This window comes from Littorina saxatilis, linkage group LG11 (assembly GCF_037325665.1).
Source record: "Littorina saxatilis isolate snail1 linkage group LG11, US_GU_Lsax_2.0, whole genome shotgun sequence".
Taxonomy (NCBI): domain Eukaryota; kingdom Metazoa; phylum Mollusca; class Gastropoda; order Littorinimorpha; family Littorinidae; genus Littorina; species Littorina saxatilis.
Genome location: NC_090255.1, coordinates 1,119,804 through 1,139,649, shown reverse-complemented (window position 1 = coordinate 1,139,649; position 19,846 = coordinate 1,119,804). Strand labels below are relative to the sequence as shown.

At 41.0% G+C, this 19,846-nt stretch overlaps 1 protein-coding gene and 1 long non-coding RNA gene across 4 annotated transcripts in view; both read right to left on the bottom strand.

Annotated features, from left to right (window-relative positions):
* Positions 1 to 988: 988 nt before the first annotated feature.
* The window catches only part of LOC138979374 (uncharacterized), a 216,829-nt gene continuing 197,971 nt past the window's right edge, over positions 989 to 19,846 (bottom strand). The window contains exon 2 of the long non-coding RNA XR_011460006.1: positions 989 to 3,823. This is a non-coding gene — a long non-coding RNA (uncharacterized lncRNA). The remainder of the gene's footprint in view (positions 3,824 to 19,846) is intronic.
* LOC138979370 (uncharacterized) overlaps positions 989 to 19,846 on the bottom strand; it is a 20,386-nt gene continuing 1,528 nt past the window's right edge. For 2 of the 3 annotated variants that reach the window (XM_070352078.1, XM_070352077.1), the window contains exons 2-8: positions 19,176 to 19,232; positions 15,624 to 16,217; positions 14,451 to 15,044; positions 13,004 to 13,165; positions 9,938 to 11,984; positions 8,919 to 9,143; positions 989 to 7,072 (exon numbers count right to left, since the gene is read on the bottom strand). In XM_070352078.1, coding sequence (XP_070208179.1) covers positions 6,876 to 7,072; positions 8,919 to 9,143; positions 9,938 to 11,984; positions 13,004 to 13,165; positions 14,451 to 15,044; positions 15,624 to 16,217; positions 19,176 to 19,232 — 3,876 coding nt within the window. In that variant the 3' untranslated portion in view covers positions 989 to 6,875. The remainder of the gene's footprint in view (positions 7,073 to 8,918; positions 9,144 to 9,937; positions 11,985 to 13,003; positions 13,166 to 14,450; positions 15,045 to 15,623; positions 16,218 to 19,175; positions 19,233 to 19,846) is intronic. The other variant, XM_070352079.1, reaches the window with a different exon arrangement.

Sequence of the window (19,846 nt, the reverse complement as noted above, 5' to 3'; positions counted from 1 at the left end):
CAAACAAACAAACACACGCGCACACACATACACACACACACACACACACACACACACACACACACACACTCACACACACAAACACACACGCACACACACATACACACAAACACACCTACTGGTGTGAGCCACGTTATCCGGTCAGTGAGTTTGCACAATCATTAAGATGCCGGGAAAAATGAGCAGAGTTTACAGGCCGATTCTGTCCAGATTTGAGATGAAACTTTATTTTGTAATTCTAAATGAAGTTAGAAAGAAATCATTCGCCTATTTTGAAAATTTAGCTAAGCTGACATTTTACATGAATAGAGATGCCATGTAGTGTATGTTGACATTTACTATCATAAAGTGGTCAATGTGTGTAAGCTAAATTTAACCATCATCAGGCGGTCATATGTGTATGGTAATGTTTACATCCTTTAGATGGTCGTGTTTTATTTTATCTTATCTTAATCAAATGCGTCCCCACAATCCTTTTTTTGTGTGTAATAATATGTTGTACAATTGCAACCGCACTATATGCACACAAAGCCTCGACTTGCTAACTTCAACCATCATAAGGTGGTCATGTGTGTATGGTAATGTTTACCTCCCTTAGATGGCCAAAGGGTTTTGTTTTGCTTTTCTTAACCATCATCAGGTGGTCATATGTGTATGGTAATGTTTACATCCTTTAGATGGTCGTGTTTTATTTTATCTTATCTTAATCAAATGCGTCCCCACAATCCTTTTTTTGTGTGTAATAATATGTTGTACAATTGCAACCGCACTATATGCACACAAAGCCTCGACTTGCTAACTTCAACCATCATAAGGTGGTCATGTGTGTATGGTAATGTTTACCTCCCTTAGATGGCCAAAGGGTTTTGTTTTGCTTTTCGTTTGTTTGTTTTTATGTCAGTCCGAGGACTACGATGAGCCTTTCTCTGAAACCTGATTCAGTTTGATGTTGGACATTTCACTGGAACAAAAAGAAACACACAAAACATTGTACAAAAACTGTTTATTATTCAACTGAAAGAACAAAACAACTTCTTAGTTAATTACTGGAATAGATCTGATACTTCACACCTGAAGTTTAAAACAAGTTTCAAACACAAATATAACTGAACAAGTTTCAAACTCAAAAAATAATTAAAGAAATTGAGGACAGCCCCATCTACTGAGACATGTTGCACAAATATGTTTTATGACATAATAGAGTGAAACAATTTTAATCATGAGAGAATGCTGACAGAGATGTCAAAATCAATATCAACTGTGCCATGGACTGAGAAAACAGTGAATGTCAGGGTTTTTTCATCGATTTTGATATAGTAATACATATTCTCTAGAAAAAAAAAAGAGAATCAGATTGAGTCTTAACAATCCTTTGTTCTTGATCTCTTTTTTTTCTTTTTTTTTCTTTTTTGTGTGCATATTTTCAAACTACAGCTGCCCTAAATGTATACAAAGCCTCGACCAAGGTACTAGAGCAACTGATAAATCAAGCGATTTCTTTTCGGCAGTGACAGATTTTGGGGAATTATTAGGACGTGAAATTCTCAGTTAACACACAATGTGAAAAAGAAAATGTGATTAAAGGGACACAAAAGCGTATGACTTTGTTTATTTCTTTTCTATCTGAAAGTCATTATTCAATTTCCAAATATACAACTTTAAAGTAAGCACAATTCCAAGCAGTCTCTGCTTTTGTGTCTTGAAACGGCACTGTTTTTACTTTTTTGATCACATCATTTTAAAACAAGAAAAGCAAACGCTCAGACGACTCTAATTTGAAATTACTACTTTGACGACACCCCTGTGACCTTGAATGAAGGTCAAAGTCATTCATATTTTGCATAATTGTAAATATCTTCTTCTTCTTCTTTGTTCCTGAGCTTTTTACTCTCAGGGTCACCTTATGGTGAGAGTTTTGCGAGCCACACAGTTTTTACCCCGCCACGTAGGCAGTGCGACGCCGACTTTGGTGGAAGGCGTGCTGGGTATCTTTGTGTTTCCGAGCCCCTAAACTTTTGATGGAAACTCGGGATCTTTAACGTGCGCACTGGTCTTCTGCATGCACATGCACACAAGGGTGGTACGATTCCGTCCTTTTAGAGTCTGCACTGAATGTTGACTCTGGAAATACAAAAAAAATACCTGGGGTTCAAACCCTCAGCGGCCAGACCGACTGGCTTACAAACCAGACGTGCTAACCACTACGCTACGTCCCCGCCATTGTAAATATCAATACAGGGCATATTCCTGCCAAGTTAATGGGGTTTAGGTTCCATAGCTTCCGAGAAAAGCCCAATGTTAAAGTTTGTGGAGGTCGGCGGAAAAGCAGAGTTACTACCCTTATTTTTTGTTGACTATGACAAACAAAGTATGAACGTGATCAGTTTGATGGGATGATCATGAGCAATCCTACAAAGTTTGATGCAATTCTGAAGAATAGTCTGTGAGATACAGAACCTCAGGTTTTTACCTTTCTTTCTTTATTTGGTGTTTAATGTCGTTTTCAACCATTCAAGGTTATATCGCGACGGGGAAAGGGGGGAGATGGGATAGGGGAAAGGGGGGAGATGGGATAAAGCCACTTGTTAATTGTTTCTTGTTCACAAAAGCACTAATCAAAAAATTGCTCCAGGGGCTTGCAATGTAGTACAATATATATGACCTTACTGGGAGAATGCAAGTTTCCAGTACAAAGGACTAAACATTTCTTACATACTGCTTGACTAAAATCTTTACAAACATTGACTATATTCTATACTTTCTTTCTTTCTTTCTTTATTTGGTGTTTAACGCCGTTTTCAACCATTCAAGGTTATATCGCGACGGGGAAAGGGGGGGGGGGGGGGGGGAGATGGGATAGGGGAAAGGGGGGAGATGGGATAGAGCCACTTGTTGATTGTTTCTTGTTCACAAAAGCACTAATCAAAAAATTGCTCCAGGGGCTTGCAACGTAGTAAAATGTATTACCTTACTGGGAGAATGCAAGTTTCCAGTACAAAGGACTTAACATTTCTTACATACTGCTTGACTAAAATCTTTACAAACATTGACTATATTCTATACAAGAAACATTTAACAAGGGTAAAAGGAGAAACAGAACCGTTAGTCGCCTCTTACGACATGCTGGGTAGCGTCTTTCTTGTCCCAACCAATATGGGACTCCCCCTAACCCGCGGGGGGTACTATATTCTATACAAGAAACACTTAACAAGGGTAAAAGGAGAAACAGAACCATTAGTCGCCTCTTACGACATGCTGGGAAGCATCGGGTAAATTCTTTCTCGTCCAATATGGGACTCCCTCTAACCCGCGTTTTTTTTTTTTACCTTCTAAGCCCCCCTTTGTTTGTTTGTTTGTTTGTTTATTTGTTGCTTAACGTCCAGCCGACTACGCAGAGCCATATCAGGACGAGGAAGGGGGGGATGAAGGGGGCCACTTGTCAAGCGATTCCTGTTTACAAATGCACTAACCCATTACTTGTGTCCCAGCAGGCTTTAGTAAAACTAAATTAATACCTACTGGAAGATTACCAGTTTCCAGTATGTTAAAATAGGCTTAACCTATCTACTGCTGGACTTACATCAGAACACTAACAGATTAAACTATACATGAATCGCGAGACAAGCGGCAAGAGAAGAGATTTTTGGAAAAAATACAGGTGAATGAGCAAGAAGGCAGAAAAAAGAAAAGAATTCATGAAGAAAAAGAGAGCATGACAGGAAAGAGGAACCAAAAATCTACCTAACAGCAAACTAGAAAGCTCCTGCGGTTCCAAAAACAGGAGGGGCTTTTAATTTCATAACCGCAGTGCCCCACTGCGGGACTAAGCCCCCCTGTGACCTTGAAAAACGTCAAAAGTAATTCATATTAGGAACAGTTGTAAAGATCAAAACAGGGCATATTCCTGCCAAGTCTAAAAGATTTTGCTTCCATAGCTTCCAAGAAAAGCCCAATGTTAAAGTTTGTTGAGGTCGAGGTAAAAGCAGAGTTACTGCCTCTGTTTTGTTTGATGAATAGTCTCTAAGATACAGAACATCATTGTTTTCTTTGAAGCTGTGACCTTGAAAAAGGTCAAAGGTCCTCCAATCAGGTATCAACCCATAGAGCTCAATGAGGGTCATCATCACACAAAGTTTGAAACATGTTACATATTGTTTCCATGTTAAGGGCAAATTGTTACAGTTTTGACATGGCCGTACAGCCAGACATACACGCGACATTACACAGACTCTTTATGATTCTTATGAGCCAAAAATTAGAAATCCCGAGAGATCAAGCACACACATCAAGCGATTTCCCTGTACAGTCATGTCTCTCTACAAATAGTGCAAATCCTGAGAGATCAAGCATACAAATCAAGAGTTTTCCCTGTACAGTCATGTCTCCATAGAAAAAGTAGAACCCCTGAGAGATCAAGCACACAAATCAAGTTTTCCCTGTACAGTCATGTCTCCATAGAAAAAGTAGAACCCCTGAGAGATCAAGCATACAAATCAAGAGTTTTCCCTGTACAGTCATGTCTCCATAGAAAAAGTAGAACTCCTGAGAGATCAAGCACACAAATCAAGAGTTTTCCCTGTACGGTCATGTCTCAATACAAAAAGTAGATCTCCTGAGAGATCAAGCACACAAATCAAGAGTTTTCCCTGTACAGTCATGTCTCAATACAAAAAGTAGAACCCCTGAGAGATCAAGCATACAAATCAAGAGTTTTCCCTGTACAGTCATGTCTCAATACAAAAAAGTAGAAATCCTGCAAAATCAAGCACACATACCTTATAAGAAAGCTTAAAAGACAATACAAATTGATTCTGATTCTGAAAATTGATTCCGATTCTGATTCACACCAAGCGATTTCCATGTACAGTCATGTCTCTCTGCAAAAAGTATAAATCATGAGAGATCAAGCATACGTACAAATCAAGAGTTTTTCCTGTACAGTCATGTCTCAATACAAAACGTAGAACTCCTGAGAGATCAAGCACACAAATCAAGAGTTTTCCCTGTACAGTCATGTCTCAATACAAAACGTAGAAATCCCGAGAGATCAAGCACACAAATCAAGAGTTTTCCCTGTACAGTCATGTCTCAATACAAAACGTAGAAATCCCGAGAGATCAAGCACACAAATCAAGAGTTTTCCCTGTACAGTCATGTCTCAATGCAAAAAGTAGAACCCCTGAGAGATCAAGCATACAAATTAAGAGTTTTCCCTGTACAGTCATGTCTCCATACAAAAAGTAGATCTCCTGAGAGAGAAATCCCGAGAGATCAAGCACACAAATCATGTTTTCCCTGTACAGTCATGTCTCAATACAAAACGTAGAAATCCCGAGAGATCAAGCACACAAATCAAGTTTTCCCTGTACAGTCATGTCTCCATACAAAAAGTAGAACTCCTGAGAGATCAAGCATACAAATCAAGAGTTTTCCCTGTACAGTCATGTCTCCATACAAAAAGTAGAACTCCTGAGAGATCAAGCACACAAATCAAGAGTTTTCCCTGTACAGTCATGTCTCAATACAAAACGTAGAAATCCCGAGAGATCAAGCACACAAATCAAGTTTTCCCTGTACAGTCATGTCTCAATGCAAAAAGTAGAACTCCTGAGAGATCAAGCACACAAATCAAGAGTTTTCCCTGTACGGTCATGTCTCAATACAAAAAGTAGATCTCCTGAGAGATCAAGCACACAAATCAAGAGTTTTCCCTGTACAGTCATGTCTCAATACAAAAAGTAGAACCCCTGAGAGATCAAGCATACAAATTAAGAGTTTTCCCTGTACAGTCATGTCTCAATACAAAAAAGTAGAAATCCTGCAAAATCAAGCACACATACCTTATAAGAAAGCTTAGAAGACAATACAAATTGATTCTGATTCTGAAAATTGATTCCGATTCTGATTCACACCAAGCGATTTCCATGTACAGTCATGTCTCTCTGCAAAAAGTATAAATCCTGAGAGATCAAGCATACTAATCAAGAGTTTTCCCTGTACAGTCATGTCTCAATACAAAACGTAGAAATCCTGAGAGATCAACCACACTGTTAGGAAACGCTGTCGTTGCTGAGCTTTGGTTTAGTTTTGTGTGTTGCATGTAGTTGACTTTTTTGTACTTTGTGGGAAAGTACCGATATTATATTTTGTAAACACAATATTTATGTTTGGACGAGAATGCAGGTGAACTTTCTAATTATTCCGGATGCTGGCGCTCACGTGGTGCGCAGGGTGTTATGGGTAACTGAGCAAGGTCAGTTCATAGCAACGGCTATGGCTTTTCGTTTTGCTTGGTTACCACCCTTCTAAGGGCAGGTATTTTGAGTGTTTTTTTCGACATCTAGCATGTGAGATTGAAGTCAATGTATTTATGAGAATTGGAGTAAGAATATGTAATTTAATGGCTTTTGTCAAAATCAGTAAACACAGCTGAGAACTAATTCTCAACTGATAAAAAAAACTGTGTCTTAGAATGACTAGAACTGAATGATGTTCCTGACAATACTCTGTTAACAAAAAGTGACAACCACAGCATGAACAACAGTGATCTCAATGACTAGTCGACTCGCACGGTTGGCCTAGTGGTAAGGCGTCCGCCCCGTGATCGGGAGGTCGTGGGTTCGAACCCCGGCCGGGTCATACCTAAGACTTTAAAATTGGCAATCTAGTGGCTGCTCCGCCTGGCGTCTGGCATTATGGGGTTAGTGCTAGGACTGGTTGGTCCGGTGTCAGAATAATGTGACTGGGTGAGACATGAAGCCTGTGCTGCGACTTCTGTCTTGTGTGTGGCGCACCTTATATGTCAAAGCAGCACCGCCCTGATATGGCCCTTCGTGGTCGGCTGGGCGTTAAGCAAACAAACAAACAAAAAATGACTAGTCCTTGCACCTGTTCTTTTGGATTCTGTTTCTTACAAAATCTTTGACGTTTCGCCACGTCCTGTTCTTGAGAGCCTTATCCTCTATGAGACACTTGACAATAACCTCTTTGCCAGGCAGATGACCCAGGAGGATGTAGCTTTCCAGGTGTCTGAGCACAGCGCTGACTTCATCATCAGACCAGGCTTTCCTTGCTGCACAGAGAAAAATGATACAATGCTTGAGAATTTCCTCAGATTAAACACAGACAACACCACAACAGACAGCAAACAATTACAAAAGCACTACCTTCACAACTTATGTCATGGCACTGGGGAATAGAACTGTCCAAAACAAACTTTCAGAAAAAGCACATTCCAAAAATACGTAAAATTGTATTGTATAATGCACAAGAAGAGAAAGTTTTCCAGTCATGTGTCAGTAACTTGTAACTTGTTTTTCATGTGGGTTCTGAGCAGACGAAAACCAAGGAAGCCTTGTCAAATGTTTACATTTCTATGCACATTTGGTCAGTGATTTGACGAAAAGCTCGCGCTCAGACATGCAAGTTCCGCAAAGACTGATAACTTACTAAAAAAGAAGAGCAAACGCTCGATTGAGTCACTTTCGACGTAGAAAAAGGTCATGGTGGTCGAAACATTATCAAAACATAGGTCAAAGGTCAACTTAACATGGATATAAGTGTACATCATACCCGAGTACGCTAGTACTTGGGCTCAGCAGACTTTAATTGTGTGTCTGTCTGTCTGTCTGTCTGTCTGGATTTAACAGCTTATTGCTGGGAAACTACTGGGCGCAGTTCGTTCAAAAGTTGATACACTAACTTGATAATAGGTCCGATTGATCGTATTAAAACTTCATAATGTTAGCTGGGACCTAAATGCGAAATAATCCACAAAAACGACTCTTGGCGGTGGGCGCAATTCGCGGTGGGATAGAACTGCTGTTCGGCTAATAGAACTGCCAGCCAGCCACCGACACCTACAGGCTTTGCGTGCATGTGCCACTTCGCGTGCGCGCGACCTGAAGTTAGCACTCTAGGCATTTGAGTTCACTGGCAAAATTGTCAGAGTTAATGGCTTGGTGGAAAGCACGTCCGCCTATGGCCAAAGTGATCCGGGTTCGATTCCCGGCATAGGCGATTTATTTTATCTATTTTTTTTAAATTCTTGTTTACTATTGTTTATCCCCGAGTACGCTAGTACTTGGGCTCAGCAGACTTTAATTTTTCACAAAAACGACTTAACAGTGGGAGGAATTCACACCGGCGGGGCAACACGCAGCCTGATAGAACAGCCAGCCAGCTCGCTGGTTATTTCCCGCATCATCACACGCACGCAGAGGATTTTTGTAGGTCAGGTTGTGGGAAAGTCCACAATGTTCCACAGGGGAACTGGTTGTGTTTGTATTGTTTATTTTCTCACAGTGATGTTGATGGTTTTTACACATATTATGAGGAACTTTTCTCAGATGTTGGATCCCGAGACCAGCCTCTCGTTTACGATTGTAGAGATCGATCAGCACACACAGAACAATCGCTTAAGTTTAATTTCAGAAACCAACATTCACACCACAGGCATTCCAAACATTTATATTGTTAAGTTATGAAGAGGGTCGGCAGTATATTTTTCACTGTGATCAAATAAAAGAGAAAGGCCAGTCACCACACACATCCTCGGCTCGCATGCAATGCATTTATATAGCAAAGGGAATGCCTGTAATTCACACAGAGCAATCACTTGGTCTTAAACGTGCACAAGACAAAAACTTTCATACTGGGGGAGCGAGCCAGTCTGAAGAGTACTCGGGTCCAGCGCGAGCGTTTTTTATTCCTTCAATTATCCGATCCTCTGAATAATAATTATACATTATTCACTGCTGTTTGATGCGTCGAGGTCAGATGCCATGATTGTTTCACCTGTCAGTGCAAAAGTTACCCCGAAGTCCGTAGGGCTGAGGGGCAACATTTGCACCGACAGGTGAAACAATCATGGCATCTGACCTCGACGCATCAAACAAAGGTGAAAAATGAGAGCGTACCACCAGAAGACTGAAGCGATCCAGGTGACTGTGTCGCACCAGAAGACTGAAGCGATCCAGATGAGAGCTTACCACCAGAAGACTGAAGCGATCCAGGTGACCGTGTCGCACCAGAAGACTGAAGCGATCCAGATGAGAGCGTACCACCAGAAGACTGAAGCGATCCAGATGACCCTGTCTGGCCACACAGCTGCGGATATCCAGTGAAGTTGTGGTGTCCTTGTCCTGAAATAAAAAAAAAGAGTAAAATTAAAAAGTCTCTTTTTGGATACCAGGGCCGTGGTTTACTTAAAAATGCTGTCAGGGTCTCCGCCAAGTTGTGGGAAGAAACAAACATCTTGACAAAAGTCTCGCAATAACTTTGACCAATCATACAAGCGCTCAATTCCCACCGTGTTAAACGTAAACCAGCTGCTCAAAATGCAGCCCTTCCCAGTCTGTGTCCGTACAATTTGACGGTTTTGACCCTTTCAATACGTATCAGATTTACGCCGTCGACCTGCTCCACTGAATTTAACAAGTTTTCCAACGAAACAAAAGTTTTACCGACAATAAACTTCCAGATCCATCTTCTTTAGCCAAGTAGGCAACGACGAAAACGTAAAAAAACAAACGATGGCGGTCAGTCTCGAGAGAACTGATTACTAAGATTAGTCATACAAGCACACAAGTCCCGTGCATCTTTTGAGCCGAGTTCAATACGTGATTTATGGCTCGCGCTTGCTGGCTTCTGATTGCGCGGTGCAATAATATTAAAATAAGGCTCACGATTGCTGGCTTTTGATTGTGGTTCAATAATATTAAAATAAGGCTCGCGCTGGGCTGCATTTGATTGGAGTAGAGTTTTGACTTGATTGACAGGTGGTAGGGTCCATTCAGCTCCTGCTGTGTTAATTAACAGTTTAACGAAAAAATCCTGCCTTAGTATGGCCACCAGCTCATCTCCTCTAGTGCTTGTCAATGAAATTTGATACCAAGCATTATATAGAAACAAATCATTTTCTAATTAGTTCAAATACCTTTTTGTGAGGCTGCTGTTTGAGGATGGGTATCTTCTTCATCGTCGTCGTTCTCCTCGTCAACAATGATGTCATCGCTGATGTCGACACTGTCCAGAGAAGTTGGGTTTGTTATTTCTCCTTTCTCCAACTGAATGAGAAGTTTTGCCACTTTCGTCACTTGAAGCGCTGCAGAAGGTAATCTATAGTAACGTCTGTGTGTGCGAATGTCATGACCCAGAAACTGAGCAACAACGTCAAGCTCATTGTCTGCAAGATTGTAGAGTTGAGTCATTGTGGCTACGTGCTTTCTCAAGGATGTGGACGTAATAAGTTCAGGGTGCTGCAAATCTGCTTGTTGGCAATGAATCTTCAGAGTGTCACTTCCGCGAATGTGTCCATTTCTATCACCATGACCAAAGCAGCTTTGAGAGAAAACAAAGTTGTTTGTTTCAGGAATGCCAGCTTCTTGACGAGATGCAATGAGTGTTTCAAAAGAATCTACCAAATTTGCTGTCAGCAAAATTGGAACGATTGTGCCAGTTTTGCCAATAATCTCCACCCTTTGTAATGATTTACTCAAAGCTTGTTCAAATGAAGGCAAGCTGTGCAGAATGTCATCACTTGTATCAAGCTGACGGTTTTCAAAATCTTGAACTTTCATTTTGGACACTTCTCCAGATCTTCGGCGGTTGAAGAGGATCACTTGACTGAGTAGAGCTTTACAAAGTGAATGTCGAGCTGTTGTTTTGTCCCGAGAAGAAGAAGCGTTTTTCATGTCCTTTTTTGCATCCTCTGCAACCTGTGATAGGTGCGACGAGAGCTTTTGTATATCTTTCGAGAGTGGAAGTCGCTGCACATTGTTCTGATGTCTTCTGTAAAGAGTTCTTGCGGCTGACGACGAAACCCATTCATTCCACCGAACATCGAAGACTTCTATGAAGTGCTTGCACTGCTGTCTCAGTTGCATGTCATTTTGCTCAATGGCCTTTGCTTGCATCAACAAGGTGCATCTTTTCAAAGTGTGGCCAATTTTCTTTGCCGTTGATGGGTTTTTGAAGTCGGACGACTCTTTTGAAAATTCACAAAGTACACGTGTAGCTTGGACAATAGTACTGAACATGTCCGGTTTCAGAAAATCAATCAACTGTCCATTCTGATTGCCACTTTCTTTCCTGAGTGCAAGTACAAGGCGTGCTATTTCTCTCAGTTTATTTCGAATGTAAGCATGTCGATCGGAATCAAACCCATTCTTCCTCGTCTCTCGCAGTGCAAGTTCCCGAATCGTTATATCTGTTTTAACAATCATGCCCACTGGGTCATTTTTCACATGTTCCAATATTTCACGCAGCTTTTCTTCGTCATGGTCCCTGGTGATTTTACTCCCCGGGACAGCAGGAAGAAGAAGTCTTCCAGCAACAACCTTTCCTTTTGAAGACTTGCAACAGGGTTTTACGCACTTATGACGGTACATGTCCTTCGAATTGAAATAACCGTAACACTCTGGACAAGGTACAAAGTCTTTCACTTGCTTTTCTTCTTTGGCACTTTTGCGCTTTACCACAATTTCCCCTTTGCCTTCTTCCCAAACTTTCCGGTTATGCCTATGATCCCCTAAATTTCTCATCTTTGACAATTCTTTTTTCTTGTCTTTCCTCGATGCATGAAACAATGGAACAAGAATGGACTCATCTCTGTGAAAACTATTGAAATGTCTTTCCAACTTTGTTGTAGACAAACCACACACAAGACACCAATGAGATTTATCTTTTTTCTTCTTTTTTGGTCCATCTCCTGAACTTTGATCAACAGTAAAGCCAGTAATTTCAGGCTCTTGCTTGTCAGAGGAAGAATGACATGTGGAAGAAATATCGCAACGTTGCAATGTTGACGGAGCATTTGGATTTTCAAGTGGAACCGATAAGTAAGGAAAAGGGGAGGGTATTGTTTGCTCATTTACAGCAGAACTGTCAGAGTCAGAAACATGGTCCTTTTGAGACTCATCGTTGGGAATCCATGTTGGGTCTGTGTCCGACAAATCGTAGTCCGAACTGGCACTGTCTTTGTCCTGAAACATAAATGAAAGGGGTTTATCACATATGCTACATGCATTTTAGGTAAGAGAGCATGGGTCGTTAGTCAAGTAATTGCTGAATGCCTTTCAATTGGAGTTATTTCTAAGATCGTCTCAAACACAACTGCACCGTTGTCAATCTCACCACGTGCTTCAAATTCTTTCTGTATCATTCCTTATTGAAGTTATTCCCATGAACATAATTAATTTTCCAAAGTATTCTTATTTCGGTGACAAGATGGTAACTTCTTCTTTTTCTACCTCTGTGTTCCTGAGCTTTTTACTCTCAGGGTCACCTTATGGTGAGTCTTGCATGCCACACTGTTTTTACCCCGCCACTCAAGTGACTCATAAATTATCTTTCTGAAATTTACAGCTGTAATTGTTTTAGTTTGTTTAACTGTTCAATACATTTATAAGCAAGCTGTTGTTTTAAACTTTGACTAGTATTTTCTGCTTCTCTCTCTCTCTGATTTTTTCTCCATTGCTCAAGATCGAAAGTCAATGCCCTCATTTGAAATTCGTATACCCCCAAATGATTTTTCTTTGTTTTTATACCCCCAAGCAAGCAATAATAACGTGATTTTTTAATTTATTACGTGAAATACCCTCAATTGTACGTGATGGGAAACACTGTAAAACAATATGCAATAAGCTTAAATCTTCTTTACAATTCAGCCAAACTATATATATCCTCTGTAGGATTAAGTCTCACTCTGGTAAGTTGCCGTAAAACAGTTCAGGGGACTACCACTATATTGCGGTCCAGTATATTGTGAATTCGGCTATATCGCACCAACATGCTTGTAGCCCACTTGAACACAAGTGTTTTTAAATGCCTTCCACTACAACGCAAATACATATCGCGGTCCAATCTCTTGTACTTCCTTTGCAGATTTATTTTCCGCAACAGAGAATCGAATCGTCCCAGTAGGCTATCAGTGAAAGGCGACAGTTTTCTCGCCTTTGTTAACTCGGTAAGGGTTTTTCGGACATATATGTAAACTGCTGACCTGGATGAGCCTGTCACGTGGGCGAAGGCGTCCATCGGAAAGTGCCGGATCCTGCACCCCGGCCTTGATGTAGCGGCCCCCTGTGGTGCTGGCACACCCAACCACCGTGAAGCCCAGGCCTCCCGCCGAGCTCTTCTCTAAATCCACCGTGAAATCCTGTAACTGACAAAGGGTAGAGAAATGATTCAATCTCTTCTCTAGATCCACCATAAAATCCTGTTACTGATGCAGGGTAGTAGAATGATTTTTTTCTTTCTTTCTTGAACTTTTTACTGTGTCAGGGTTGCCTTATGGTGAGAGTATTGCGTGCCACACTGCTTTTCCTACCCCGCTACGCGGGCAGCAAGACGCCAACTTCAGGGGAAGGCGTGCTGGATATCTTTGTGTTTCCGAGCCCCTAGACTTTCGCGGGAAACTCGGGATCTTGAAGTTTAAAATGTGCATTAATCTTTCTGCATGCGTTAGCACACGAGGGTGGTACAAACCTTCTGGTCTCCCCTCAAGTTGATTCTGGTACCTGGGCTCGATCCACAGTCAGCCAAATCAACCAGACGCTCCAACCAACAACGCTACAACCCCCGACAAGTGATTTCATCTCTTCTATCCACCGTAAAATCCTGCAACTACCACAGGGTTGTGAAATTCTCAGGCATTGTACAAAGTCGGAAGCAACTTTCGCTGAAAAGTTGCTTCTTGAACAATTCTCCATCATTTTCTGCAAAGATTTCACACTAATTGACTAAACACTAAAACAGGCTAAGAAATGGTGGTTCCAATCGGACAGACTTTGCTGATATCCGCAAATTTGTTGAAGGGTACCATGTGCCTGAATGATGTAATCCACCGCAAAAAAGCAAGAAAGTGTTATTGCCGGGAATTCTAGTCCACAGGAAAAATCCTGTAACTGACACAGGGTAATGAAATCTACTGCAGAAATGTAAAAAGCCATTTCAAAGAAAGCAAAATAAATGCATAAGTGATCCCTCTCAACTAAAATTTGGGTTCAGAATGGAAAATGATGAAATGACCTGTCCCCCAGACTAAAACTTCCATTGCAATATCTTAGGTGTGTGCAATGCAGTGAAATTTCTTACCTATAACAGTATAAGCATATAATTATGATAATCTATTCGAGTAAAAAGTAAGTAAAAACAAATTTTAAAAAATGGAAGTAAAAGCTTTATACAATAGGGGTGAAATTTGTACATGTCAGCCCACATATTAGACTTAGCATTCATTTTTACTATAGTTTTATCCCTCCATGTTCGACTTGGAGGTACTACAAGCTTTAATGTGTCTGTCTTTCCCAACTGTTGTTTAGGTAACCCTGGGTTTCGTATTTGAACACCCCTGTTTTGTCATTGAAGTAACTTGCCAGAAAAACAACAGTTTTGTCTTTTTATAAACTCATAACTGATGAGTGAGGGGGAAAAGAAAAAAGGATTACCTGGTCATCGTTCAAGATCTCTTTCTTATCAGCAGTTTGACTGTTTTCAGTCACAGCGGTGTTGGTCACTCTCTCCTGACACATGAGCACAACGACAGAATCCGCCGAGCACACGCTGGCCGGAGATTTGTTCTTTATCGTATCAGCCGGAGACACATCTCCCTTGTCGCCGCCACGACCTCTGCTAAGGTTGTCGAGGAGACTGTCGTCAGCAGCAGCTGCCACAATGAAGGCTGCGTCAAGGTCAAAATCTTCATCACCACCATCAACGTCATGGTGATATTTTTCAGCAACGGTGTAAATCCTCTCAAACTCTGATCTAGAACTGTCCAAGACATCAGAGTTGATGTCGCTTTCAGTGTTGTTGGATTGTTCTTCCACTCGCAGCTCCCTCAGGTTGAGGGGAGGGGGCTGGGCGACGATGGAGATGTTGTGCTTGTTGACGGGCGTGGCAGCCGACGAGGCGAAGGCTGACGGAGGGGAGATGGGGGTTTCCCGACCCCCCTCTGCGATGGAGAAGGAGTCGGCAGCATGTAAGGCTGGCTGGGACTGGTGTTGTTGTTGTCTTTCCTGCAGTGAAAGTCTCTCCTGAACCTGAAAGTTTCATGAATAAAAAGTTGAGAGTTTTCCTTCAAGCTAACAGAAAAATAAGCTCTGTACTTATCTAGTCAATCACAATCCGGTTTATTACTGTAGATTTGCTATTGTGTTACTGAACAGAAAGGCTAGTTATCTCACTTATTTTTTTGATGACATAATTTGTAAAACGCTAAAGATGTTACTAATTTGATGTAAAGAACAATTCTACCAAGTTTGAAACAAATCCGATGAATAGTTTCAGAGATCTATATAACATTTCCAATTTTTCCTTCGAGGTTGCCCTGTGAATGATCTTAACAAGGGTCAACAAAACTAATGTTAAAGCGTTGGGGGTAATGATCAAACAAATTTTGAACTCAGTCACTTTTACTATAGTTTTATCTCTCCATGTTCGACTTGGAGGTACTACAAGCTTTAATGTGTCTGTCTTTCCCAACTGTTGTTTAGGTAACCCTGGGTTTCGTATTTGAACACCCCTGTTTTGTCATTGAAGTAACTTGCCAGAAAAACAACAGTTTTGTCTTTTTATAAACTCATAACTGATGAGTGAGGGGGAAAAGAGAAAAGGATTACCTGGTCATCGTTCAAGATCTCTTTCTTATCAGCAGTTTGACTGTTTTCAGTCACAGCGGTGTTGGTCACTCTCTCCTGACACATGAGCACAACGACAGAATCCGCCGAGCACACGCTGGCCGGAGATTTGTTCTTTATCGTATCAGCCGGAGACACATCTCCCTTGTCGCCGCCACGACCTCTGCTAAGGTTGTCGAGGAGACTGTCGTCAGCAGCAGCTGCCACAATGAAGGCTGCGTCAAGGTCAAAATCTTCATCACCACCATCAACGTCATGGTGATATTTTTCAGCAACGGTGTAAATCCTCTCAAACTCTGATCTAGAACTGTCCAAGACATCAGAGTTGATGTCGCTTTCAGTGTTGTTGGATTGTTCTTCCACTCGCAGCTCCCTCAGGTTGAGGGGAGGGGGCTGGGCGACGATGGAGATGTTGTGCTTGTTGACGGGCGTGGCAGCCGACGAGGCGAAGGCTGACGGAGGGGAGATGGGGGTTTCCCGACCCCCCTCTGCGATGGAGAAGGAGTCGGCAGCATGTAAGGCTGGCTGGGACTGGTGTTGTTGTTGTCGTTCCTGCAGTGAAAGTCTCTCCTGTACCTGAAAGTTTCATGAATAAAAAGTTGAGAGTTTTCCTTCAAGCTAACAGAAAAATAAGCTCTGTACTTATCTAGTCAATCACAATCAGGTTTATTACTGTAGATTTGCTATTGTGTTACTGAACAGAAAGGCTAGTTATCTCTCTTATTTTTTTGATGACATAATTTGTAAAACGCTAATGTTACTAATTTGATGTAAAGAATTCTACCAAGTTTGAAACAAATCCGATGAATAGTTTCAGAGATCTATATAAAATTTCCAATTTTTCCTTCGAGGTTGCCCTGTGAGTGATCTTAACAAGGGTCAACAAAACTAATGTTAAAGCGTTGGGGGTAATGATCAAACAAAATTTGAACTCGGTCACTTTTATAGTTTCCGAGAAAAGTCCAACCTTAAGGTTGTGACACGTCATCCGTCTGGCCAGACTAAACACTGGCCGATTACAATTGAGTCACTTTTACTCAAGTGACTAAGAAACAGGATTTTGCTTTAAATTTCACCACAAAAGTTACAAAAATGGCTTTATTAAGCGGCTTTTTCTTAAGCATAACATATAGTGGACATTCCGGACCCTAAAAAATTCAGTTTTTAAAGTGGCTGGCTTTATCAACCGCAGCTTTATTAAGGATGGATTAATTCGTTGAAGTGTCTCTCACAGAATCAGCCGGGCTTTCAGGACTGTCACAGTCATTGTGTAATTAAGACAACCTGTAAATTACAGCCACAATTATGGCTGCAATGAGGAGAAATCAATATTTTATCATTTAATTTTGAAGCGCATCTAAAGTCACTGTTCACAGTACTTGCCACCAGGGCTAGAAATTAACCTTTTTCCTTGAGTGCAACCCGGGCCCATTACTGAAAAAGTTTGAGTGCCCTGATGGAACTATGGGTGCCTTCTGTTGACTAAAAGTCATTGTTTTCGATTTTTTTGCGTGCAAATCGGGCACCTTTGACGCGAACTTTGCGTGCCCGTCACCAACTTTCCGTGCAAAATTCACCAGGCACCCGTTAATTTCGAGCCCTAGCCACTGAGCACAACACAGTGACACATCAAACGGCTTTCTTTCTTTGAAAAAAGCGCACGCTGGGCAGTGAAAAAGCGTGCAGACTTACAGTCAGTCGCACTCGCAGAGACTCAAGGACAAATGCGCTGCGGAGAAATTCGCCTTTGTGGGACTGGGGTCTTATTAAGTTGGTTTCCAAGTCAAACTAAGTGAAAATTAAATACAGTGGTACTCCCCATGTAAGACCTCCCAAAATCTGACAAATTTAGGTCTTAAAAGGGGGGGGGGGTCTTACAAGGGGGGTGAGGTCAGGTCAGAAAAAGACAGTGAGAGAGAAAAAATCAGTGACAGAGAGAAAGAGAGAAATACCTTCAGGGTCCGTCGAAGTTGTGGCATAATTACAGTTGTGGTTTGGTGAATTAATTTGATAATCTAATTCAATAAAAAGCAAGAGGTATGTATTTTTTCTATTTTTTTTTTTTACTTTAATTGTATCCTCTACATGTATTTAAAAAAATATTTGGGAGTCAAAAGAGTTTATGTTCATATGGGTGTCAGTATTTGGAAGAGGACTATACACCTGTCACAAAACCAACTCCAAACGCGTTCGTTGAGGTCACCATAAATACATTTCCTTGCCTTGGAGTATTTGCGGTCACAATTTTCGCCGGTCTCCCATCGATTGACCACGTTTTCTTGGTCGCTGACGATCGATTGAATCTGAGTTTTTCCTACCTCAAACGACCGCGCGATCGAAATTGCTGTTTCGCCCTTACGGCTCCGTTTCACCACTTCCACCCTCTGTTCCAGAGTCAAAAATGTCCTCTTCTTTCCGCGCGATTGAGTGTTTGAAGTTGAAGGAGAGTTCGAAGCCATGGTTGAAGAAGAAGATCGTTGATGCTCGCGCGTGTGTTTGTTGATTTTTCGAAAGGAAGTGGACAAAGAACAAAGTTCCTCCCAAGAACAATCAGGGACTGGAACGAGACCCCTTCATCCCTCCTCCTCTCACACCCCCAGGCCCCAGACTCCTGCATTGCGCAGGAGTCGAGTTCCTGCATTGTGCAGGAACTCCCCAGCCCCCAGTAGATTCTAGCTAGGTTTTTTTTTTTTTTTTTTTTTTCACTCTTTGGAATCTGCAACCCTCCACAATGTGACATAATGGTCAGCCTAAATGACCGTGGTCACAATATGGAAGAAGAAGAAGAAGAAGAAGAAGAAAGAAAAGGGCATGTTGGGATCGTAAAATTGTGAACGCCGGACATGCGCAATCGAGACCTAAACGCGTCGTCTGTTATATTTCCGGCCGAGTGATTTTTGCGATCTTTTTTCAGTGATTCAAGCAAAACGTTACGATTTTTTGTTAGGTTTTGATTTGAAAATGTCGTTACAAGGTCGCAAATTGTAACAACTAGTCGGTCGCAAATCGGGTTCTGGGGGGAGTCGGCCATGGGGGTGATTTATATAGCAAAACTAATCCGTCAGCAAGAATGAGGTCTGAGAAGGGAGAGGGTCTCTGATGGGGGGGGTCGTTCGTCGGGAGTACCACTGTATTCATAAATTAATAGCTCATCAATGCGGCCATAATTCTGGCTGTAATTTACAGTTTGGCTTAATTACAACATGACTGTTATGTACAGCCTTAAAGACCGAGAGATTCTGTGAGAGAGAATTAACCGACTGTGTATCTTTAAGCGGCGTCCACTATATTTCTTTTCAGTCTACCTAAAGTTTCAGACCCACTCTTTTGGTCAAGATGTCAAAGTATACTATCGTGGTGTTACTTGACATTTCTGTGTGTATACGTAAACCAAATTATCAGTTAAAGAACAATTTTTTTTACCAGAGGAATTTTAAATATATATTAAATAAGAAAACCAACATAACAAGTAATACTTAAGAACCTGCATTTCCCTGCAACATTTTCTTTAAAAAAAAGTATATATTTACTCACATGAGAAATTTTAATCTTCTTGCGGGACAATTCCACCATCACTTGCCCTCTTGTCATCTGAAAAAAAAGGTGTAAGTACTGTAAGATAAAAAGAAAGTGAGTATTTCATTGTTTGATGTTTCAAACATCAAACACATTTGGCCAAAAAATAGTGTCTGTGTCTGTTAACGAAGATAAAGACAAATAATTTATACAATTGCAAGTCAGTATTTGGTTATCTATTTTTTTCCATTTCATATAAGGAATTTGTTTTTGTGAATTAAACAATTTGGCGGGCATCACTCCTGCTGTACTTCCAGAACAATTTTGTTTTCACTTGTTTTATCATTCTGATTTTTTTCTCCAGGTATTTTTGAGGGAACTTCTTGGTTCGAACCTAAACGTAGGGACGATCAGAAGTCAAGTAGACAGTTAGTTTTACCCAATAATATTTTCAGTTACTTTTTAACGGTATTCATCTAATCCTTCAAAAACTACAGTGAAGGTTAACAAGAGCATGTTACATAAAGATCTACATAAAACAATGAGGAACATGCACACCAACTTTTATGTTGAGAAGTGAAATCAATCAGTTTCAACGCACAATTGCTGACTTCCCTTAGATGTATGTAATTATCGTGCTATCACTTAAAGTTAAAAAGATTATTAAATCACACCTGTAAGTAATCACA